General features: G+C 37.7%; 1 protein-coding gene across 3 annotated transcripts in view; it reads right to left on the bottom strand.

Annotated features, from left to right (window-relative positions):
* The window catches only part of NALCN (sodium leak channel, non-selective), a 232,860-nt gene that overhangs the window by 40,864 nt on the left and 166,113 nt on the right, over positions 1-25,883 (bottom strand). For all 3 annotated transcript variants that reach the window (XR_010612326.1, XM_065677983.1, XM_065677984.1), the window contains exons 16-18: positions 21,581-21,717; positions 19,755-19,896; positions 5,819-5,892 (exon numbers count right to left, since the gene is read on the bottom strand). Coding sequence is in view for 2 of the 3 variants with exons in the window: in XM_065677983.1 (XP_065534055.1) it covers positions 5,819-5,892; positions 19,755-19,896; positions 21,581-21,717 (353 nt within the window). In the remaining variant the exon portion in view is untranslated. The remainder of the gene's footprint in view (positions 1-5,818; positions 5,893-19,754; positions 19,897-21,580; positions 21,718-25,883) is intronic.

Here is a 25,883-nt window from a genome sequence, read left to right as displayed (position 1 = left end):
TCCTTACTTCTCTGAGAATTGGAAACTATCATTTCATGATCGCTTTGTCCAAGGCAGCCTCCAGCTGCCACATCAAGTCCTTCTCTGTTCACAAACAAAAGGTCCAGGGGCTGCCCTCCCTAGTTGGCTCCCTCACCAGCTGTCAGGAAGTCATCTTCCACAGTTCCTTGAATCTCCTGGACTGTTTCCTCTCGGCTGTATTTCCAGCGAACATCTGCAAAGTCCCCCATGAGAACAAGGGCTAGCAATTGTGACACTTCTCCCAGCTACTCACAGAATATTTCATCTGCCTCTTCATCCTGGTTGTGTGGTCTGTAAAACAGGCTGCCACCGTAGTATCTTCCATGATGGCCTTCCCCCTGATTCTTACACATAAACACTCAACCCTATCATCATCAAGATGAAAGAACTGGCTATGTGGACAAGCTAAAAGCAGTGCTTGACACACTGAATGGTAGAGCATTAAACCAGAAGGACCATGATAAACTTGAGGACTGAGTCAGCAAAAACTTTAGGAAGTTGGACAAGGAAAAGTGCAAAGTTTCACATCTGGTGCAGAATAGCTCCATGTTTCCATGCAGGCTGTGGAGTGGCTGGCTGAGGAAAAGAAGTCACATTGTGCACTGTGTCTGGATCTGGATGATAACTGGATAAATGTGTTCCTGCCATCAATGAGGCAAACCGACTACTATATTAAGGAGGTGTGTAGCCAGCAGATCAAGGGAAGTTGTTCTCCTTCCTCTACTCATGAGCTGGAGAGGCTGCACTTGAAACACACTTTTGGGTACTTCAGAAGGGATGTTAAAACACAGGAGCAGGTACAGTCAGTGGCCTGTAACACATGACCTCCAGCGACACTTGGGATAGGTGGGCTTGTTTACTTTGGTAAAGAGAAGGTTAAAGAATGGAGCTAAACTCTTGTTACTGTGACACCACCAGAGCAGTGACCAATGGCCAGAAACAGTGGCTTCAAAGGTTCAGCCTGGGCATCAGGAAAATGCTCTCCCAAGGGCAGGGTAATGTAGTGCTTGAACCAGAGCAGTAGAAGATGAAAAGCTGGTCTGATCCAGGGTTAGCAATAGTCCTACTTAAAGTGGGCAGTTGGGCAACACGGGCTCCAAAGTTCCCTTCTAACTGATATGTCTATGGTCCTGTAATAAACAAACTGCTGAAAAGGTCTGCTCATTCTTTTATGATGGGTGGTGTATTACACTACCATATTAGTGTCCAAAGGAAATTTATTCAGAGATTAATTTTATAACTTTCCTAGAAGCACAGAGAATTTTGTTTCTTGCTCATTCTAATATTCAGAAAAGAATCACTGTATTTTGCAGAAACACTTGTATGAACACAGCCTGAATTATCTTCTAGCATATTAGTAAATCAGTACTTTCAAAATACTTGCAAAATACCTTTTTGTGTTTTTTTCCCCCTCCTCTTTTTTGTTGTTTTTTTTTTTTCCTCCAAGATGCACTTATAGCAGTTCAGTTTCAAACATAAGATAAATTCACTTTACTAGATTCGCTGCTTATGAAACTGAAAGTTCCTTTTAAGCATGAGCTATGGTATTCCCTTAGGCCCAGTACATGCACCAGACAAATCTTGACTAGAACAGTGAAAATTCTGTTCCATGCCCCTAGCATTAGTTTGCATTTTGATTACAGCATCAGCTGTAATGAAAAGCACATAAAAAGATGACCATTTTAAAAATGTTAGTTTAAAAAAACTGTCATATTTTATCATAAAATTAATTTTTGTGATTTTGGCGAGTTTGATTTTCTTATCAACACATCACAGAACTTAAGTTATTCTTTGTATTTTACAAAATAAGGGCGTAAACCCTTATGTGAGGGTCACTGAGCACTGCTGCAGGCTGCCCAGAAATGCTGTGGAGTCTCCATCCTTGGAAACATTGAAAAGCTGTCTGGACATGGTCCTGGGCAACTGGCTCTGGGTGGCCCTGCTGGAGCAAAGAGGTTGGAATAGATGACCTCCAGAGGTTCCTTTCAACCTCAACCATCCTGTGATTCTGTGAATCATGATTTAACAGACACCAGAATCAGGTTCTGCACTACTGATACTTTGATTACAATTTGGACTATGTAAGAGTACTTTTAATTTGCTCAGTTTCTTCACCGTTTTCTGCTGTTTACAACTTATCCTCAGCTCTGGAGAGAATGGACATTTTGACTAGACCTTCTCCACCCTTGCTACTTCAGAAAGCCGACGGGACTTACAAAGGTCTAGAAACCCATTCTTAGATACTGACCCCACAAGAAATGAAGGTCAGAAGAACTACAGGCACAAAACTTGCTTTTAAGATTAAAAGTAGTGCTCACAGCAAGACAGAGATAGAAGCAGGAAACGCTGAAGATAGATATGCAGGAGGAATTATATTTGCTAAAAGCAGTTATTGCTGCTGAGGGAAATTCATCATAATTTTCAGAAAGAAACTTACCTTTTTGTAACTCAGAGGCACTACTAAATGTGACTGTTTTGAAACAGTTGTTCTGTCTGTAATTCACTGTTACCTTGCTTTATTGCCCTCAGAAGGGCCAATTCCCCACCTCAGAATGAACTTATGTGGACAGGTAAGTCCCTCTGTGCTCACACTGGCAGAGGTCATGCAAATCTGGTTTGAGTCAAAGTATCCAGGACAGTAGTTGTTACATCCTTGATTTTGTTTCTAGGACTAACTGCACTGAGACCTCAAGGGGCAATATGAAGGCTGGTTTCCAAGCAAGGACTTTCAGAAAATAGATAGTTCTCTTGAAGTGCAGTAAGAAAGGTGCAGGAAAATGAAGAGACCTGAGACCTACATATTGATGCATAATGTAACATGAGACAAGTAGGCAAGACAACTAGGACTGAATGTATCACCTGTCTGGGTGGTTGAGGGCTTCTTATGCCCTCCTTTCACCTCTTGGGGAAGAAGATGTCAACCTGCAGTTCCGTATAGAAAGGGAAAACCAAGGTTTAGATAGAGGAAGATGCACAAAAGAGACTTAAAGGTACCTGTGTGTAATGTAGGACTAGATGATCTCCAGAGGTCCCTTCCAACCCTAACAATTCTGTGATTCTCTGATGTTGATTCTGTTGAAACATTTAGAATTTGATTGAAATATAATTTTTGAGATTTAAAAAGTGTTTGTGTGTGGAAGGTAAGAGATGGACTTCAGCCAGAAAAGACTTACAAGTCTTTTTTTCAGTACGGCAATTTCATCAAGTTGTAGTTGCCTATGGATAGCTTTACTGTGTAGAGACAATGATTTAGATAAGTGCTCCTTAATTCAGGTAGACAAAATTTAAAAAGATTCTAGAAGGAATCTTTTCAGAAGAGAAATCTTCAGTTATCTCTTACTGTTCTTGGCATAAATGCCATTTTTTCTTTTGTCAGATACTCTGAATAGCTGAGATTCAGCTACTTAAGGAAGATACAGCATTTACAATTAAAATAAAAATAAGAAAGAAGAATATTTTATGTTTTGTGAGTTTGAGTTTTCCTGTGTTCCCTGAGCTGAATCCAAAGTTTCAGCTGTAAATTTTATCCTTTCTCCCACTTCTCTGTTTATAAAATTCCCCTGCATCAACACTGGTGACAGTGGCTACAACATGGAAACACTGGCTCAAGACCATCAGGCCCATCCCTGGCAATGCTCTCTAGCAGCATGCCCACCATGACACAATACCATGAACACAATTTTCTTATGCTGGAACAGATGCATTAGAGATGTCACAGTTCAGCGTTTGTTTAACAACTTTGAGTCAATAACAAGAAAGAATAAACAGTATTTGTTAATTTTTTTTCAGGAGGAGCATAAGACCGCCTTTTGCAAATGACTTAAAAGCATCTGCAGAAAGCATCAGAAGACATATGATTTTTCAATGACATATTTTTCTTACTTGACAGAGGTTCCCTCTTTTTCTCTGTCTTCCTCAAAAGTTCATTGCTGATAACCCAGGAAGTAGACAGAAAAGCACAGTAAATGCAGATTAAATTAACAGAAAACTTTCTTCTCCCTCTGTATTTTTTCTTCAGAGGAACTCAGGTAAACTGATGAGAGGTCTCCCTATATACAAAACTTTGGCAGAAGTCATACTCTGAAAGACCAAGTGGAAGTCAGAGGATTGAAACTGGAATGACTGATTTCTGATTCTGTCCTGGTACCTCTGAGAACCCAGTGAAGTCCAAGCAACCGTTTGCTTGGATTCTTGTCCCACTCTGCTTCAGACTTCTCCTGAAAGGAGAAAGTGCTGTGCTGATGGAAGAATTCATTAGAATTCTGATCTTCAATTTGCAGGACTTAATTTTTTCTTTTGTGTAAGAAAGAATGGAGCCCCTACAGATGTCACAGGTCTTATTTGTTTATTCTTTTAAATATAAAAATAATAGGGTACTCTCTTTGTCTGCATGTTTTCTCTGTGGTGTAGTATAAGAAACATGCCAAACAAATTGACATTTATGTAATCCTAGAGGTGTCAATAACATTTCACAGTTGCAATATAACATAAGAGTTTCATTACAAATGTTTTACTGAAACATTGCCACGAAGGCTGTATCTAAAAACATATTTTTAGAAGTGTTTTTTTTCAGGACAAAGTGACTTGCGTTTACCTATCTGTAACTGTAATGCCTGTAAAATCAAGGTACTTTCATGTAAGTGAAATAAATGCTTATTAAAACAGAGTGGGTTTTTTTGTTTTGTTTTGTTTTTTCTTTTAAATAGAGTACTTATGTAATTACATAATTATGTATATTGCATTTAGAATTGTAACTGCATTTCTCAATAACATTTTGCCATTAGAATTAGAAATTGTTCATGTTTTCATTACCATGGTTTTAAAGACAGATAAAGTTTCACATTAATTTCTACAGTTTTCCTTGCACTGTATTCTCATAGAGTATTAAGAAGTAGAGCTGTAATATTTCTCAAATAGCATGTAATCACTAGGCAATCTTCAAGAAACTTCATAATTCAGGAATCACTCTGAATTTCTAGTGCACTGCTCTCCACCAAACACTGCCATACTTAATCTAATCCCACAGTTGTACTGCTCAAATCAGTTATTCCTGTTTATACTGTGTGTTTACCTGGGACCACTCACGCATAACATTCTGGAGACACATCTGCTGTTGTGAGAGTGTAAATGTAAAAGAAAGACTGATCTATAAATCGTTGGCATTGCTGGTGACAATGATAGTCATTCTAAGGTAAAACCAATAGTGGCATGAAAAACTGCAACTGTTACCCATATGATAACTTTTAGACATGCATCTTGGAGACTTAGGCTTGCATTATTTACTTACAGTGCTGCGTACTTACTTGATATGGAATACCAAAATGAGTGATCATTATTAAAACATTCAGGAAATCCTTCTAAAGAAATCACAGTTCTCAAATCTTCATTGTACATTTCCTACTTCAAATATGATTACCTGTAGCCTCTGCTTTCTGGTGCACAACTTTTATTATGTTCATATTTATGCAAGAACTAGGCTAGAATTCTTTAGGCAACATACCAGGAGACTTTTTTTTTTGTTAATTTGGAAGGAATAAGTGAAAAGTGCTGAAACATGATCTTTCCATGTGACACAGAACTGAAATACATACTAAAGATCAATCTTTTCCTTGTTGCTGTTTATGCATATGATACAGCCAGAGAAAAGAGCAATTTATCTTTGATAATGAAGGCAACAGATGTACTAAAAAGAGATATACTATAATAAATATTATACATACAGTAACAGACATGAAAAACAAGGTTATGAGAAATCAAATGACAGTCAAACCAGTATCAAACCACTGCTGACGCTTACCTTAGAATTTTATTGATTGCTGTCTCTTTTTCAAGAAGGTTTCTTGCTCTGATGCTGAAAACAGATTTACGGAGCTATAAAATTAAGAAAAAGACAGTGTACTTTCAAACTGACATAAAATATAGCATGTGTATGTGACAGACCAATGAAACATTATGATGCTGAGTGTATATAAACACATAGTGTTCTCTATCATAAAGCTATTTTTCATAGTCTGTGGCATGGGTGTCTTTTTCCAGGAAAAGGATGGTGGAAAAGATCAAAATGGTCACATTTGAGAGCAAATTCCTTGAGGAATCTATCAGAACCTAGCCTTATTCTTGCAGGTTTTGGTCTTCAAAACCCAGTCCCTAGCTAGTTCATCGTAGATCAGAGATTTCTGTTTTTCTCCCATTAGCCAAGTCACACTTTGTCTTAATCTTTGCTACCCCTCCTCCACTCTGGATTTTGAGTAGGCTGGATCATACCCTGGAGATGCCCTAACTATACAGCAGAGCCAGCTAACAAAGCTTAGATGTACCATTTCAGTGCCTACAGGAGGTGAGATGAAAGAAGGTCCCTTCCCCCCCCCCCACCCCCAATCTAGAAAAAAAAATGTGGTGAGCAAAAAGTGTTTGCCTCTGGTTACGAACAGTGTTTTAGGAATATTCTTGTGAACAGGACTTCCTGAACATTAAATGAAAGGACTAATACATAAACCCCAAGCACTTAATGCCTAAGCAAGTGGTCAGCAAACATGACAAATGAAGGAACAAATAACAGATGAAGAATCTAGATGAGGAACTGCACCTGTGATGAACAGAAAGCCTCTTGCACCTTGAAAGACTGTGGACTGTTTGGAGATGGTTATCTTGAAGCAAACGGCTGAGAGAGATTTGAGAGCTCCAAGCAATGTGTGCCCTGTTTCTGATCAATCTGAAATGGAATCTTTAAGCATGTTTCTTTAAATCTATTTCTTAGAAGTATCAAATTGGTTTAACTGATCTGTGTCTGATGTAAGGATGTAAGTCACTGCCTCAAATCCAGTCATTTGACAAATAATTCTGCTAGAACTCTTAAAACTCAGATTGACTCTGATTCACAGTAAGAAGTCTTGGAGAAAAACAGAAGCCTAGAAAATACCTTACAACTTGTTAATTATACTGGTTGCCCTTAATAAAATGATTACTACTTTTTAAGCCACACCTGTAGTAGCAAGCTACAATCACTTTCCTAATCCTTGCCTTTTCAAGTGTGGCCTCTTCAACCTTTCTCAAGTCCTAACCTATCTGTGTACTGCCTGTGGAAGTAAGAACATAGACGATTTGAAAACACTACTATTTTAAGATTCTGTTGGGTCCTTAAAAAACTTGGAAACTGAAATAAAGTATGCAACACTTCAGAATGTAGTTTGGAAAATAAGGTACTGGAATTTCAGTTAAGATTTAAAGAAATAGCAACAGAATTGTTGAATTCTGTTCAGAACTGTTGAATTCTGAACAGAAATTCGAATACAAAGCAAAAAAATTATTCCATTGCCTTGATATGGCTAACATCAAAATAAACTGTAAATCACAGTATGAGATAGACCATTATATTAAATATCATGTAGGGGTAAATAATTCATATAAACATACTTATGTAGGTTTTAAGTCATTTGCAGTATCTCAGGACAGGTTTAGTGGATTTATCAGCATGGTACCTTACTCTGGATTTAGATATAACTGACGATGAAAACAATGACAACTCTTTCACATCTTTTTTCTTCTGGTGTCAGTGAAATTGTTAGTGGATTCACCGATAACTGATTTCTCCCCTTACCAGAAAAAAAATAAAAATCCAACCTCCAAACCAAAAGAATATCCATCCTCTTGTAAAGTGTTGGCTAATATGTTTTTTAGGTCTCAACTAGGAACATCAAACTTGTGGGAATAATGAAGGTAGAAAAACAACTGGTTTGAGTTTTTTTCCCCTGTTTTAAATAATCGCTTTAGAATAATTGCAGTTACATCAAACATCAGGGAAAAAAAGAGTACTGCCTGCTAATGCATTATGTCAATTTATTTCTAGTAACAATTCTTTGCTTGTTAACATCTTAGAAATTGGAAAGATTTCAAACATAGGAAGCACTAATTTGCTTTCAAATTTCCAGTTATTGCTTATCTGACTTGAGAAAAAAATTGAAGGCAAATAAATTTTCCTGGAATTGTCTACAGCTCAGTATCTGGCATAGACCACTTTTGGTGTTTATAACAGGTGTCAAAACACTTTGGCATCAATTGTGTGGTCCAAGCAGGAAAATTCACCAGGTCTTCAACAAGTGAACGTGCCCTGGCAAAGCAGGAATGAGGAGTCTACTTCTTTTCAAAGACTTCACAGGGAGACTGGGTGCTTGTAATGACACATTTAGTCCTTCTCCAGGCCAAGTGTTGAAACCACCCTAGTGGCAACAAGGAAGAACATCTCAAGAATATCTGCCAGGAGGTCTAGGCCAATGGCTACTTGTATCTGGTACATTTGTCTATTAGGGACTGCTGAGTCCTCCCTCTAGGTAGCAAGACTAACAAAGAAGAAGGCAATGTATGTTTTGAATAAAAGCATACTGCTAAATCTCTTGCACACCTCACCTGGAAAAGGTTTGTTCCCCTGGTTTTGATGCCTTCACTGAACACTCCAGTTATCTGCTGGAAGTCTGCAAGGACAGTGCTGCATGCTGGTATTTGGCACTGCACAGCCAGAAGGGAAACACCCATGGAGCCAGAGAGATGAAGAGAAACATCAGGAAGGAGCCCACGCCTGGACCCACTGAGATGGTGGAGAAAAGACTGGGTTCTAGTTCCTACTCCCAAAGTTGCTCATGAATTTTACTGTTATGCCTAAACATGCCTAAATATGCTTAAGAAGTGATGGGAATGGGAAAGGGTCTAGAATCATGGGTGTTGCATCAGGTTATGTTTGCAGAGTGCACTTATTTTTCCTGCACTTTTTTTTCAGAAGGACTAGCTGCAAAACTTGCACCTGAAACAGTACATCCTTGGGCACTGACTGTGGTCTAAACATACCCAATGGACTGAGGCTTAGGTAAAGTCTTGAAGGTTTGTTACCATCCTGTCTGCCTCTGTACTGTGACAGAATTTAGGTTGGAGCCAGGTATCCAGTGAATTCAGCAACACATGAGCATGCACAAGATCCTATACTTTGGTGCCTAGTGATCTCAGTGGTTCAAAATGGAACTGATAATACAACCCAAGCACTTCCAAGGATTACAGCTTTTCAAGATTAGGAGTCCGTCCTTCAGCAGAACCCTAGTGAAAGTATCTCAAGTTTAAAATATCCAGAAAAAGCAATACAAAATAATATTTTTAGATATGCTCAAGTGATGCATTTCTCATATTTAAAGGAGGCAGGAGTCAGTCAAATAGCAATATGCATATGCCAATATGCATGCTGAAGAAAATCAAACATTACTATAGATTTTAAGTATATATATCCTTATTTCTACATTAGATAAATAAACTGAACTGCTTCCCATATAATTTTCCAAATTTGCATAGCACACCAGGCAAATGCAATGGAACTATGCAAACAGAAAATGGGGGAGATGATCAGTATTTTGTTTAATAATGTCTAGATGCCACATGCTGGTATGAAATGAGTCTGGCAATTAAAACTTGTGATACCTGCCGAGTTCTTGAATGTTGCAGAGGAAATTATTAACAACGTTAATGTACAAAAGACATTACTTGATCAGATGTTGTGGAATTAAATAAGTACAGTATACTCTACTGAGGTTATTTTAGGGTATATCTGCTTAGCCTGCTGGGTTTTTTATTACAGATTGTAATGTAGTGTGAGGACACCCTCAGTGTATCTTTATTACCCATGATTTATTTATTTACTTCTTTATGCTACCTATAAGGACACTCGGTGCTGAAGTAACAGTGCCATATAGCTTTTTGCTATAGCGCCTTATTTTTTGGCATAAGACACTGTCCTGAAATCACCTACCAGCATCCGATTACTGTTAAATATGTTTTCAACAACACATCTTGAAGAACTCCTGCAGGATACTTTAATCTCCAAGGAACAGCTGTGACAGGTCAGCAAATTACCAGTAGTATTTCCTTGATAAAAATGTTTTTGATGGAAAGCATGTGCTCCTATGAAACCATGATTAAAGCTCATGTCTTGCTTTCCACATTCGTTTGAGGTTATTTACACAGATGTGACCATAGACACAGAATTAGGAAATCTGCAGGTACTGCTTCTCCAACAAGTGCTGGCACCCTTCAGGGCTGCTGTTGGCAGGACAGACTTTAGGCAGACCAAATGACTTAGTGTGAACTCGACCTGAATGCTGCATCCTATGAGATCCCATTTGTCCAAAATGACAAGGCTAAAGCAATAAACCACTGTAACTGCTGTAAAAGAAGCTAAATCACAGCATATTGTTGCTCTGCAAGTGCCACCCGCTGCTTTGAAAAGGTACTGCAGACATTTTAAATGAGTATTTATTTAGTAATCTATTTCAAAAATCCAGGCTTTCTATCCTGGAAAAACGAAAGCCTTGGCATAAGATTAAAAACAAAGCAACACAGGATGATACCTTTGCTAGGTGACAGCTAATGAGTGTGGACCAGTCTGACAGCCTCGGTGTACTGGCTCAGCACTGCTGACTTCAGTGGAATCTGTGGCAATTTACAACAGCTGAGATACGGCTCAGTGGCTTTACATTTCGAGAAATGCTATTCATTGTCAAGGCTTTGATAGATTTGGCTAGTGACAAGTGTGCCGTGCACAAACCCCAGCAAGGACTGCATAAACTAACTGTTTTCAACTTGAATTTGACAGAGAATTGTATGCTATCAACAGGTTAAAACTGTGGTGACGTAGTGTATTGTTCTTGTGTCAGACCACTGCAGAGTTGGCAGAAGAGACAAGTGCTGGTGGGTGGTCTGCAACACGAGGTGAGACAAGGTCATACGTAAATTCTGATATAAATATCTGAAATGTTGGGTTGAAAATGGGGGAAAAAAAGTGCATGCGATATATTTTTCTGAGGGTTTTGTTTTTTTGGTTTTTTTTTTAGTGTTATTTGAAAATAAGGAATTTTAGCTTAGTGCTGTTTTTTTATGGGCAACTGCAGGACCATATGGGAATAGTCTTCTGTACCAAGCCAGAAATTACAAGAAAAAAATAAATCATCCAAAGCTTCTGTTTCAGTTTGGTATTTGTTGGATGATAATTGATAGTTTATGTAGACTTGCAGACTGAACAGATTGTGAGGGATTACATTGTTATTTAAACAAGCTTCTTGGGGAAATATGAAGAGTCAACACAATAAGCAACATGTAAGAGTGATTTTTTTAAGAAACAGTGAGGAAATATTTGGGCAGAATCTGCTTGATCATTCTATGAAATATAGGGTATTTTTGGCCCAGCAGAGTTTGCTGTGTAGCCTCTCAAATGCAAATATTATTTGTTCAACAACATTCTGCCTATGTATCTTTGGCTTGAAGAGATCAGACACTATCAAAATGAGTGTGACACAAAAATGAAGAGTGATATAAGGCAAATTATTGGTAGCTACCCAACAAAATGTTCAAAAGAATTTAAGAAGGTTAAGTGACTAAATCCTGTAGAAATCAGTGGGGAACTTCTTAAGCCCTTTTGAAAACTTTGCTTAATGCCTACAGAATCATAAAGGGTGCAATTACAAGGTACCTCTAGAGATCACCTAATCCATTTCTCTCCCTCCAAGTAGAATTAACTATTTTAATTTGGACTTTAAATATCTAGCCCTTGGCGAGGTTGTCCTAAATAAGAAATAGGCTAACTAAACAGTGAAGAAAGTGGTCTAGCATTAGGTAAGTGCCGCAAGGAGTCAAAGACTGTCCCTTCTGATCACATGTCTAGAATGAGAAGTAGTCATAATCTCCTTAACTCTTGGGAGTCATTGACCTGAAATAGCCTTAATTCATTTTGTAGCCCTTGATTGCTGCCTCTCTCTTAAGGAAAGCCATGTTCTTCTAATTAGAAGGCTAGTGGTTTGGAAAATCTACATGTCCTTTCATGACCAAAGACCTTTTTCAATTAAGTCTGAGAATATGGACAAGGTTAATATTAGCATACTCATAAACCCCTCAAAGACTTAAAGGAGATGATAGTAGTCCATCTCAGACACATGGGGGAAAAACTCCAGGGGGGGAAAGTCCCTCTCTTCTATGTCTTGTCATACTATAGTTGGGTTTTTCCCTTTGACATATCTGAGTTTTTCACTTTCAGCATTTTAATGGGTAGGTTTGCCACAGAATCACAGAATAGTTTGGGTTGGTAGGGACCTTTAAAGGTCATCTAGTTCCAAACCCCCTGCAATGACCAGGGCCATCTTCAACTAGATCAGGTTGCACAGAATCCCATACAGGCTGGCCCTGAATGTTTCCAGGGATGTCACATCTAACAGGCAACTTGTTTCAGTGTTTCACTACCTTGTAGTAAAAACCCTCTTCCTTATAACCAGTCTGAATCTCCCCTCCCTTAGTTTAAAAGCACCACCCCTTGTCCTATTGTTACAGGACCTACTAAAAAGTCTGTCCCCATCTTTCTTATAAGCTCCATTAAAGTACCGAAAGGTCACAATAAGGTCTCCCTGGAACCCTCTCTTCTTCAGGCTGAACAAGCCCAACTCTCTCAGCCTGTCTTCATATGACAGGTGTTCCAGCCCTCTGATCATTTGGACAACCTCGGATAAGTTTGTTTTCTTTTGTTTTCTCTTGTTTTCCATATTTACTCAAGGCAGAAACCAGGGAGACCTTGGGAAAAGCTAGTAAAGAGGGCTGGGTAGATTACTCATGACAGTCAACAACAGGGTGGAAGTAAGGACTCCTGGCCAAGATGATATGGGGCAGTAACACATTCTACTGGGTGCACAGTGATGGAGGAGAAGGCTTGACTCCATATCTTGATATGGGGATCGTTAGGCTGTAGTGAAGGGACTGCCATGCTGGGCTAGATGGAAGAGGACTGATACCGACTGAGAGTTTCAAGTGGGAAGTAACTTGGGTTGGAGGAACAAGAAATAACATTATTCCTGGTTCTATCAGCACATGAATATAATTGCCTTCACTAGAACAAGGCGATCATGAGTATATTCAATCAGTTCTTGTAAATGAGTCCTGTGAGTGGCTGAGGGAGACCTAAGGGCCTGGAGAAAGAGATCTGGATCCCCCAGTAGGAGCAGGAAAGGGAGAGTACAAGGCTCAAATAGAGGGACTTTCCTGTAACCCAGCCCCTCACTGTCTCCCCCCTCACCCCAAACTAATGCATGCTCTTTTCTGTTAGATGACAACATCCCTAAAAACTTTGGCATGACTGTATTTTATTTGCTTGAAGAAACAGGAGGAGTATGATCAGCCCTTTGTGTTTTAATGCATATTCACAGCCTTCGTATCAAACCCTTGAAATCTTTTAGTGCAAAACTGATATAGAAAGCTAATGCCAGAAAGAAGAGCTGAATTCTGGTAGTTTTTGGAATGGCAAAGTATCCAGTTACTAGCCTACTTTCTGTCATACTTTAATTGAAAATTGGTCTTTTCCAGGCAGAATTTTGATCATACTATGTGAAGGCATGAGTGACAAAGCAAGTTAAAATCATCGGAAGCCAGGGACAAACCATAACAAGAACAGAATCTTGTTACTATTTCAGTTCTGTCTTCCCTGCTCTGAAAGCAAACATGGTCAGAAAAGTTAAACATTATCAGCTGAAATACGTGCGTGGTAAAGTACTTAATGAGAAAGTGTCTTTTTCTATAAATTGATTATTTAGACAGAGAGACACAGGGACATTGTTACATATGTATTTTATCTGAAAATAAACAAGACCTTTAAAAAATGAAGAAGAGACAAAGAGGTCTCCTGTTTAATTTTCAGAAAACCAGAAATACCTCACTGCATTTGCATATATTCATTAGAAAGATATGATGAGAACAGACATGGGGCAAAAATAATCTTTGAGAATCAAGACTGTAATGAGCAGTAAAATGCTGCATCCACAGTCATTCTCATTCCAGCAGATAGATTGTTTTAATGACTTCCCTGAATTTTATAGCTAGATAGATTTTGTCAACACCTGTGAATGACATAAATAGGTAAGACTGATGCACTTGACTGTGTTTAATTAACAAGCAGTATGTGGAATCTGAATCTGTATGACAGAGTTCTACTCAGATACTCAGTAAAGGGAGATTAAGATAAAAAATGAATTATTTTTGTTTATACTGAAACACAAAGTTCCTCAAGAACTACTTCAGGAAAAAAATGCAGTATTTATTATTTTTAAAAATAAATAATCTTTTCTACTTGGAATTCATGTGCAATTATACTTATTAGTTTCTGCTATATTCAAAATTAATGTAATAAAATTACGTTTTTCAAATTACTTGGAGAAAAGAATAATCAGGAACACAACAGAATGATATTGTACTTTATATGCCAAAATTCTGCTTTGCATATTAGAATGCCCAAAATAAAGTTCAGAAGAGGCTGATGAGAATCACAGAATCATAGAATATTTAGGGTTGGAAAGGACCTTAAGATCATCAAGTACCAACACCCCTGCCATGGGCAGGGACACCTCACACTAAACCATGTCACCCAAGGCTCTGTCCAACCTGGCCTTGAACACCGCCAGGGATGGAACATTCACAGCTTCCTTGGGCAACCCATTCCAGTGCCTCACCACCCTTACAGTAAAAAAACTTTGTCCTTATATCCAATCTAAACTTCCCCTGTTTAAGTTTGAACCCATTACCCCTTGTCCTATCACTACAGTCCCTAATGAATATTAATTTGGGACATAAGTTTATTACAATAAAAAGCAGAAATTCTGCAAGTGGTAATTTATGAGTAAATATTTTACCCTTGGTTCTTTTTAAAGAAGGAAAAAAAACCCAAATAAAGTTTATGAGTATGTCTTCATGCCTGAAAGATATCTTAGGACACCCTGTCTTCAATTACAGAAAGCAATGCCTTATAAAAGCTGAACAGCTATTTCAGCTATTTCAGCTTTTAAAATTACAAATACTTCCTGCAAGGAAAAGTAATTTCAGAATATTCTCAGAATATATGTTGTTCTTTTTGCTACAAACTATGGAATGAACGGAAGAAGCTGAGCACAGATCAGAAAAAGACATGCCAGAAGAAACTGCCAGTTTAAACAACAACATCTTATCAAGAATAGGTGTTGTGTCTCAGCAGCTCACAAATGGAGTATCTATGATGTTCACCAAACATGCATTCAAAGTTCCGGGCAATCTCGTGTGTTGGATTTGTGTGTGAAATTGCAAACAGATAAAATCATAAACTTTCCTTCACGTGTCGAGAGACAACGATTTCTACATAAAACAAAGGGTGCCGATAAGTACTCAGGCCCTTCCAGGATGAGGCTTGTAACTGTGCAAGGTTAATACAAGTCATCATGAACACATCAGCTCGGTGCCCTGATTCCCCAAAGAATGCAGAATCCAGCACGAGGTCTGCTGCGTAATATTCACAGTCCTCCAAAGTAATGGCTCTGGCTACCTCTGAGATCAGCTCTCACTTTCTGACCATCACCTCCAATCATACAGGTACATTCTACTGCAAGCAGGAAATCAGTGGGAGAGGCATATGGCATGGGAGGTCAAACTTTTACAGGATCTAGACCTTAATGATGGATCTTGCTTGCAAGGAAAATGGAATGGCTACTAATTTCACTGCTTGAAGAGCTAAAAACAAAACTCATACATGTGAAAGGAAACAGGGTTATGAGACAGAAGAGAAAAAAAGTATGTTTGTTACTATCCAGTTAATCTTACAAAGAAACTGGTTTGCTTATATTCCTTCAATTAAAAGGGAGATTCTCAATAAAATACATGGATATATTAAATGCTCTTTTGCTTTGTTTTGTAATACACTCCTGCTGTTCCACTGCTGTAAACATGCACATGGTTATATGTATGCATTAAGCCACAGGCATTTTCAAAGTTTGTCTTAAAAACCTGCCAGTTCTGAACTCTGACAGCATTGTGCGGTTGTATGGCCAAAGATAAGTAACCAGTTCAGGAGTGTCCTCACAACAGTCTTCCACAGGGCTGCTAAAGGTTGAATACCTCTTAGGAAAGCACTCTGAGGTGTCCCTGTGCTCCTTTGATTCCAACCCTGAAGTTAAGAAGCCAAAGCCAATGCTCTGCAGGCAACTCAGCTGTATTTTACTGGGCACCTGATTTATTGTAAATCTTAAAGCTCATATAGATCTTTGTCCCCCAGAACTTGCTGAGACTCCCTCACGCTTTCATGAGGGCCACCACTGTGAGATGTCCTCATTTTTGTGCCAATTTGCTTTGTTCTCATCCACCCACTCTCACAAAAATTATGTTTCCCTATTTTATCCTCTTTCTCCTGTCCAAGAATTTACTAAATGTTGGTTAGCTAAGGAAATTCCCAGCATACTGTGAATAATTTTCATATAAATGTGGAAGTATAAAAGAACACTTCCCTCTCTGTCTCTAAAACTCCAATTCTCCCACATCTACAATGTTCATTTAATACCGTAGCTCCCTCTTTTAATTTTTAAACCCTTTTCTTAGACATTTCTTCATTAACATTAATTTTGTAATGGCACTGTCTCATTATACTAGTGCTTCTTCTGATCAGACTTCTTTTTTTTCACCAGAAAGTATCTTCGTGGTACTTTGTACTACAACAGGGGTACCCTCACCAACTTGGACAGTTCTGGTTTCTCTAATTAGACCCAGAGCTCTTCCATTCATGGCCTGCAGGCCACATCAGGATAGACTAACTCAGCACACAATGGAGCAAGTCTGTGGCAAGATCAATGGGTTTAAGAAAATTTGCTCTCAGTACCTCAAGCAGAGAGTACAACCCAACTATCCTGCATTTCTAGCAGTGTTAAGTTCAGAGAACCTGAGAGAATTCCATTTTTGAACACAAAGTTACAGATAATCATAAAAAGCTCAATTAAAGCATTAAACTGCCTATCAAGCATCCATGACTGAGATAGTTCAGGTGTTTCTGGCATCGGATGTAGAATGAGCATGGCAGTCTGTCTCCACACACCCACTCTGACCCCACACATTGAGAGAGGACTCTTAGGGGACATAAAAAAGTTAAAAGTATCTAAAAGCAATTTTATATATTAGTGTTTGGTCAGTTCATTACTTTGATAATAATTTTGAAATTCGGAAGAGTTAGAAAAACTTCTGGAACTCACAGACTTGCTAGAAAAGAATTATAGCAGAGAAATCTGTTTTCCAAAAGCTGTTATGTTCATTTGGCATAGATGAAAATAATTTCAAACTGATTGCTGTCACGATTATGAGTAGATATACGAGCAGTATTTTCAATTCTTTTAAGAAGGCTAAGTACCTTAAAAAAAGAAATAATGCAATGAAAATCTACTCTTTTTTTACAACTTAGAACATCTTTTCAAGGAAGTAATTGTAATAATGGAAAGACTTACTAAACCTATCATATAAGAGAACAAAACCTGATTTGCTTTACTGATCATCACAAGTCAGATTGATTTTGAAGACAGAACCAACACCATATATATAGTGGTACATTTTTAGAGAAAGAAAAAATTGTGGCTGAAGTGGAAATAAGGGAATGTATGTATTAAGTATTTCCTATCATTTCAAGAGGTGTGGAATGCAGAAGTACTGATGTAAGTCTAGGAGAAACTGGAGGAACTATCCACAGCTAAGGCACTGCAAAGAAAAGACAGAGTCAAATCTGCGAGCAGAATCTCACCTTTTGATTCCACCCTGTTTTTTTCAACTACAATGCAAAAAAGACGTGAAAAGTTTCTGAAGCCACGGCACTGCTATCAAGAGCAGTGGGAATGCATCCTGCTAGGCACTGGGGATTAGTAGTTTGGTCAGGTTTCTTTTTTACAAAGAAAGTAAAGTATGCATGTAAGGTTTATATTTAAGTGCAACCAGTCATTCCAAGCTTGTTTTAAGGATATTTTTATGAAGATTTTTTTATACAAAAGTGAGGTTGCCTCGGCAACTGTAACTATAGAAAGCCAGAGTAATTACTTCCACAAAATGCTTCCTAGTGCTTTCTCCCTCTTAATAGGAATGTGTAACTGCCTTGTTTTAAGCTGTATTTATCAGAATGTTACTCATCACTGGTTCTACCCTTGAGGCATGGGAATCTAAAAGTATGTGCTTAAAGCAGGTTGAATAGTGCAAAACCAATTTGCAAACACTTATTTCAATTGAAAAATGAAAGTCGGATCATACATAGTTGCTCTTGGAGGGAAGTGAAAAGTTGAAAAGACTGCAGCAGTCTGTGTTCATATTGCAAGATCTCAGTGAATAAACTGTGCCAGGTATTCATCTATCTTCATACACAGTAACTATTCACTGTTGTGAACAGCAGGCAGAACGGATTAAGATTGCAATGTAATATACCTAACTATATTCATGTAGACAGATCTACTTAATCATTGCACAGCTCTGCAATGCATATTGTGGACTTTTTCGTGTCGCTGACACAAGTTTAAGGTCTCTGTTCATCTCTTCATACATGGTAGAAATGTACTTTGATTTCCCCTGCACAGCGTTTGAGATTCATTATTAGTGATATTTGGCATAGGTCTGCTGACCCCATGGCTTGTCATTTAATACCCAATTTTTCTGCTTTGCTTGTTAGAGTAGATGATGTCCATTTAGACTTGATTCCTTCCTATGTCCTTCCTTGTCTGATAAATATTATTTTACCACCACACACCCCCCTCTAAGGCCATGCTGTTCAGCTTTGGCTTATTAATGTCTTAGACCACATCAGCCACAGGAATGGGTTCTTGCACCGAAACAGGGATGCAAATTAACAGTAGTTTGCAAATTGTCTCTTTTGCAAATTTGCAAATTTATTCATTATCAGAAGAGTATTGTTTTCCCCAACTCTGCTTCCTGCCTGTACAAATTCTATCTGCATTACAGATGCAAACCACACACTAGGAAAGACAAGAGTTATACTGTGTAACTACAGTACCTATCCTCTTTCTAACTTTAAAAGTATTTACAAACCCCTGATGTTAATATTCAAAGGGCATTTGAGCACCCTGTTATGAATACTGAAAGGGCTTTTCTTTTGTCTGCTGAAATGTCACTAATAAGTTACATGATATTACAAATGATTAAGAAGTGGTATCAGCATAGATACCACTAGAAATCTGGGAAGCCAGTATCCTCCATGATGCACATGAAGACTTTTTCTGCTCCTGCAGTTTTTCAAGGTGCCAGAAGTCACACATGTTTACTTATGCTGCTGCATCATCATCATCATCATTTCAAGCAGTCCTGATTTTTTTCAATTCCAACCATCCACACCAGTCTGGCTGTGAAACTAGCAGCATTTAACACAATGGGTATTGAATATATGTGTTCAGCATCTGTTTTCTAATGATTCCCAGGCTTACAGAGAGGTTAATGTCCTTTAAATAACTAGAATATTTCTTACATTTTTACTCATCTCCAGTGATTACACAGAGACCTTGCTTCAGTCAAATGTTTTTTCAACACTGTAACAGTATCAAGGCATTCAAAAATCCAATGTGATAATCACAAACTTTAATTTTCCATGAGCTTCTCAGTGAGTAACAGCAAGACTGCTTAAAAAAATAGCTTCATAAGATGGATGCATTGAACAAAATTATGTATCAAATCCTGAATTTTGAAGTCAGAGACATGAAGATTTAAATAAAATGAGGATTTGCTGTGCTGTCTGTTTTAGGCAAAATTAAACCTTTAGGCAAAATACAACCTTTGAACCTGGGTTTAGCCATCCTAGCTTGTGTTCACTTTTATATAGTTTGTCAGACTGAAAAATCTCCCGTCTTTTCTCACAATATGCAAGGAAAGACATATACTGTCCTATACTCTTGATTTACCTTTTGATCAATATATTTGTTTTCCTCAATTGCTGATCTTTTAGAGTGGTCACATGAGGAAGAAGACGCTGAAGGAAGCCTTCGCAGCAAACAGCTGGTATCTTGTTGCTGGCGATCAATAAACTGCTTCATGAAACTTTCCCTTGTGAACAAATAGAAGATATCGATGGATTAGAACTCCTGGAAGAGTTAATATTTGGTTTTCTTTAGGACATGTCACAGCCCACTAGTGCTAAAATGAATAAACTCCAAGAAGTTCTCTACTGAGCTATAGATGTCTAAATGGATGGAATGCCAAAACAACTGATAAATTCATTTATTAAAGAAATCCATACCTGAATTCAGAGCTGGGCAGCTTGCATGCAGTTTCTATGAAAATAACTTTATTCCTTTCAATAATTATTTATTTGTTCATTTACCAGTTAAAGTGCTAAAAATTTGAAGAGCCTTTTGTAGTTTTCAGTTCTGAGCTCATCAAACAGCAAGCTGTTACTTCAATGTACAACAAACACTGATATAATCCAAAGGAAACATACTCTCTGCAAGAAATTTCTTCTTGAAGATTTCAAACAACATCTGTTCAGATAACTGCTTTGAATGCCAGTATTAAGGCACTTCAGCAATTCTGTCCCTCACATATACTATGTCTAAAATGTAGAAGCATTTCTGTTTACAACAAATGTACATTCATCCTGCTGTATTTTAAGTTTAGTAGAGTTGCCCTAATTTCAGTGTAAACTGACTATGTCAAAACTAATACTTATCTGAGAGTTCTACAGAGTACAATAGCTTCAGATTTAAAGACAGGATTCACTAGTGATAGTTTGAAGTCTCTTTCAGTAGTTAGCAGGTCACGTATTAGTCTACATGTTCTCCCTGCTGGGAAAGACACAGCTAGAAAGCAATACCAAAAAAGACTAAGACTAGGAATAGAATGCCCTCAATGTATAACCAAACACTATTTTGATACTAAAAGCAAAACATCTATGACTGCTTCCCTGAGGTTTGGAAAGTTGTTTTTCTTGACCAGCATTATGCCCTTCATTCAGCTAAGATGATGCAAACAGGTCAAAACAGGTGCCTTAGCTTCCTCGTGAGTTTAATAAAAAAAATATATAACTTCAGGAGACCCAGAACAATGACATCCATCTTTCACACCATCCTCTCTCCTAGCATGTGCTTGGTAGAGATACTGGAATGGGCACGGCCAGAAGGCCTATTTGGCCAGCTGCAGAGCAGCCCATAGGTTTCTGTAAGCTTTTTTTTGGGACCACACAAGAGTAATTGAACTGTAACTGATGATCTAGTAGACAACAGTGGGTCAGATCCTTTATTAAGGTGAATTTTACAGGAAAATGGTAACTATGCAAATACAGAGAGTGGACAAGGTCATCAGACAGTAACTGGTATTGGATGGCTTGTGTTACCCCCCTAATGATTTGCTGCCAGTTGACCTTATCTTTAAAAAGCTACATGAGAATCAATTACATTGGTAGTTGTCTATGTCAGCCAAGAATCTAAAATCCAAATGTGAGTGGAGTAACAACACCACACTTTTCAATCATACTGTACTTGTGCTGGTTATGGTCAATTCAGTTGCTTCCATGAATATATTATAAAAAATTTTAGGATTTTTTTCTTTTCCTCCCAAGTAAGAATGAGGTAAAACCAAAACGTTACATCCTTCTGATGCCAACATTAATTCTATTTCATTTCTGATTTTCAGAACTATCTGCTGAGCCCACAAGCAAACCAGTTGAATATCTTGGATGCTACATGGCACCAGACAAGCTTATGGCATACTAGCAAAGGAAATATTTCAATACCTTATTTTTGGAACTGTGAAATCTGAAGGAAGCTTGGAGATTTTCACCATTTGTGGCCTGTTAGGAAATTTTTCAAAGATGCGTAGGCGCAATGGAAGCTTCTCCTTTGTATCTGCATTTGCTTCACTTTGCTTTAGCTGAAAACAAGGAAATGAAACAAAATGACAGGAAGGGAAATTTTGCTCTGTAATATCACAGCCTTGTTCTCCAGAATCCAAATAATAACGGCAATCATTGAAAGAAACAGAAGATGGCAGCAAAGAACTACAGAGGGTAAATTTGATGTGAGTTATTGGTGTGCTTCTGCTAGAAGCTGACAAATACCTAACAATACCATGCCTTTAATTGAAAGTTATAAAATGGAAGGATTGTTAATTATTTTAATTTTAAAATATGAACTGTATGAGTGTCCCATTCAATATGCTTATTTCTATGTTTTCTTCACAGCTCCCTTACACTTTATCAAGCAAATAAACACCCATGATCTTTTCTTATTAGGCACATCTTCTTGTATATGCTGACAGCTCTTCAATATTCAAATAGAACATGGCATTTTAAAAGGGAGCAATTCTAAAAGAATCTAGCTCTCAGAACACGAAAATAACTGGAAAATTACATTTAGATGAGTATTACAAGTAATAACAAAGGACTTAAAAGAACCCATTGACATCAGCAGTTCTGATACTGATCTTCAGCAAATCACATAATGCATGTTGTATTTATAAATACTCACAAACAGTTATTCCACAGAATATCACATATTTAAGTAAAGAAAAGGCAGATACATTTATCTATGTGGACAAATGATGGCTAAATCTAATGATATATGATAAAAAAGATATGATATGGAGATAGGATTCTTAAATTCTTACTACCTGATGTAGCAATTAATTTGTGTCATTGCAAGAAAATACCAAGTCAAAAGAATCAGTGAAATTAATTTTTACATTTATTTTAAATGCTATATGTATTGCATGCTATTTCAATCAGCAGACATCTCTCTGAGATTATTGCAGTTCTTCTTCTCCCACCTGCTTGTGAACACAGGCTTAGAAGCTTACATTTTAAAACAGATCTTCACCATCAGCACCTGCAGGGAATACAGCTGACAGACAGCAGCTATAGATTCTTACAAGGCTAGCAAGTCAAACAGAGTTTTAACTTTCATTTGCACTGTCTAGTGAAATACTTGTTCCTGCAGCATGCTATAGAAGAACAACTGCTCAGCTTCACTGTCATGCTATCAGCAACATCACCACTTCCAACCACAGGATAGCTTAAACAGAAAATCAGTTCTTACACGGCTGGATATAAGTTGTCATATACACTGAAAACTGCTTGAAGAGCTACAAAGACTAATGATTAATGGTAAAGCAGTGAGTCAGAATAGAAGGGGGACTATTGCATAAATCTGTATTATGTCCTGTCCTATTTGCTTTATTAATGATCCTTAAAATGAAGAAATTATGACATTAATGAAATCCTCGATATTAAAATGTGAAGAGTTGCAAAAACTATATTGGAAGAGAAAAAGAACAGATTTAGAAAAAAGGTCAGGAAATAACAGACTGAAAAAAATCTATAGCAAGAATAAAAGCAGAAACTAATCAAGAACTTGTACTTCAATTTGCATCAAAAGACCAATTTGGGCATCAATTACACTACCTGCTAAAGGCTATGCTCACAAGCAATCTCTGTTGCCTAGATGCTGTATAGGTTTAGAAAACGGTACAGAAGTCCACAGCTCCAGTATGTGGTGCTTTGAAGAGACTATACCTCAGTATGCATTAATTTCTAAATACTTTTCACCAGTCTTATACTATCAAGCCAAAACAGTGCAGATGACAAAACCAGCAGAGAGCTACATAAGCCAACTGAGGAAAGGGAATAAAACAGGGAGAAAGACTAAAAGGGACCAATATTTATACTACATCTACCATAAATAATAATAAAGTAAGGTGAAGGGCTATGATGCAGATTTGCATAAGAAATATTTGAAAATGAATTATTTTAAGAATATAATAGAGTAGCCCAAATATAGGAATGAGAGGATAAAATTAAGAGAAGGAATGTCTAGAATGAGAATAAAGATTACTATCATTACAGGGAAGTCTCCAAGTGTTCAGAGAGGTCTCTGGAGGGAAGTGCCTCATCATTTCAAATTCAGGCTAGACAGAACCCTTGAAACACCAGAGTACTGCAGAAAGAAATCACACACTGACAAGGAAATTATTTGGATAATCTAACAGGGCTTTTCTGCAATATTGTACTGTGGAAAAGCTTTTGGAAAGGATGTTTTTTAGAAAAAAAGCTTTGCAAGTTTCTGCCATTTGCTTTTTAACAAAAAATAATTGCATATATATGCAGATTTTGGCATGGAGAATGTCTCTATGCTATGAACTCCTGTTCGCAGACATCAGTATATACAGATTACAGCATATGATAAATTGCAGACCAGACTGGGGAGAGCTTGGAAGCAGGAAAATGTATAGATCAACAGGTAAGCAAGGGGACAGCAATATTCTCAGTCTAAACAGGAGAATGATTCAAGATAGGCTTTAAAATAACCTGAAGTCTAAGCATCCAAAGCAGTTCCAAAGAGTATCTCCAATTATTCATGCTGTGATACTATTACATATTGGGAAGCGTGAGGCATTTAGCTTCACTGCTTTCTTCTCTATGCACTTAGGGTGTAATTGTTGCTCTCCATGCCATACATCCCACTTTGTATTGCTGCTTAAAACCTTTACACTTCAACTTTCCTTAACCCATATCAAACACATATTTTTAGAGGTACAGGGTTAAGTTGAAATGTGGCAACGATGGTGCAGACTGTTCCATGTAACAACCTGGAACGTGGAAGTGCTCTAGGGTCTGGTAATATGAACAAGATCACTTAAACAGTTCAAAAGGCTAACGAGGGTAACCCATTTCCATTTAGAGACAGGAACATTTTTGAATGTCATGGTCTTTGCAAAGCAAACTGAAAGCTCAAATTTAACACAGTCATTTAGTTTCTAAGACATTGACACTTCGGTGAGAACATGCCAAACAAGAAACAGAGTTAACCATAGACAAAGGGAGAAGACCTACTCTTCCTACCTTTTTGTTTTGTTCCTATTTATTTAATTCTGATCATGGAAGAAGATCCAGTAATGTGCAAAACATAAAGAGTGGAAAATGCCATTTTCATAAGGTCTGTGAGGCAAGCATATGTGAAAATTACTTAAACACTCTGTAAATACTTCAATGAAATTAAATGATCATGAAAAATGTACTGTAATGCTCTAACTGTCATTTTAGTTGACAGTTTTCATAACAGGCTGAGATCAATCATGTACAAAACTAACAGCTTTGCTACTGATGTACACACAGTTATTTAGGAACTGGCCAGCTGCCCAGAATAAATTCATGGTGACTCAAAAGTTCAAACCGCTTGGGAAAGTCCAGGAGTCTCACTATAGGATAGTTTTAAATTAATATTATGTTCATATGCACATATTAATATGCACATTATAGTGCACTGCTAAATATCAACATTTTTCACTGCAAATCTCCTTCACAGGCTGTATTTGAAGAATAAAATCACTATACAATATCCGTGTCACACTCTTAGCAGGAAATGCTGTGTGCTCCAACACCAAACACTTTGAGCATGGAAGTGCGTGGGGATGAAAGACATGACAAACTGATAGCAGCACCCAGCCAAGACTTTTCCAGAATCTTTTACTTATCCAACTTCTCAGGTTTACCATCACCTCTGGCTTGTTAAAAAGGGCTTTGAATGAAATCCAAATAATTAGCACTAAATCAAGTGTAAACTAAACAACTAAAAAGGCAGATTGAATGAGCAATTTTTTTCCTTTCTGCTATTATCCTGTAACTGTATAGATCTGGTGAATTTTTGGACATCAATGAGCTGTACTAAAAGAAGATGTACATATGGGTAAGCTTACACAGTACACACTCAGCTTGGGCATCAAATTGTATCAACATTTTTCTACCTGCATTTGATTTAGAGTTCAACACAAATCACTGGTGCAAACGGCACTGTGAAGAAGGCAGGCAAAAAATAATCTGGAAATTAAGATTAAAAAAAAAAAAACCAAAAAAACCCAAACTGAACTTTGGAAAAGTAACACCTGCAATTTTAAAAAGCAGTATTTGTGATGTGTAGATCTTATTAACACATCTATAGAGCTATAAAGTGCGTTCCAAAGAGGACTACTTCAACCCCAGAGTGAGAGGAAACCTTCAGGTTTCCTTGGGCCTCAGCGCCTGGGACCAGCCCCTATTAGGGCCC

This window comes from Lathamus discolor, chromosome 4, assembly GCF_037157495.1.
Source record: "Lathamus discolor isolate bLatDis1 chromosome 4, bLatDis1.hap1, whole genome shotgun sequence".
NCBI lineage: Eukaryota > Metazoa > Chordata > Aves > Psittaciformes > Psittacidae > Lathamus > Lathamus discolor.
Note: the sequence above shows the minus strand (reverse complement) of the source record. Positions and strands in the feature narration are given on the sequence as shown.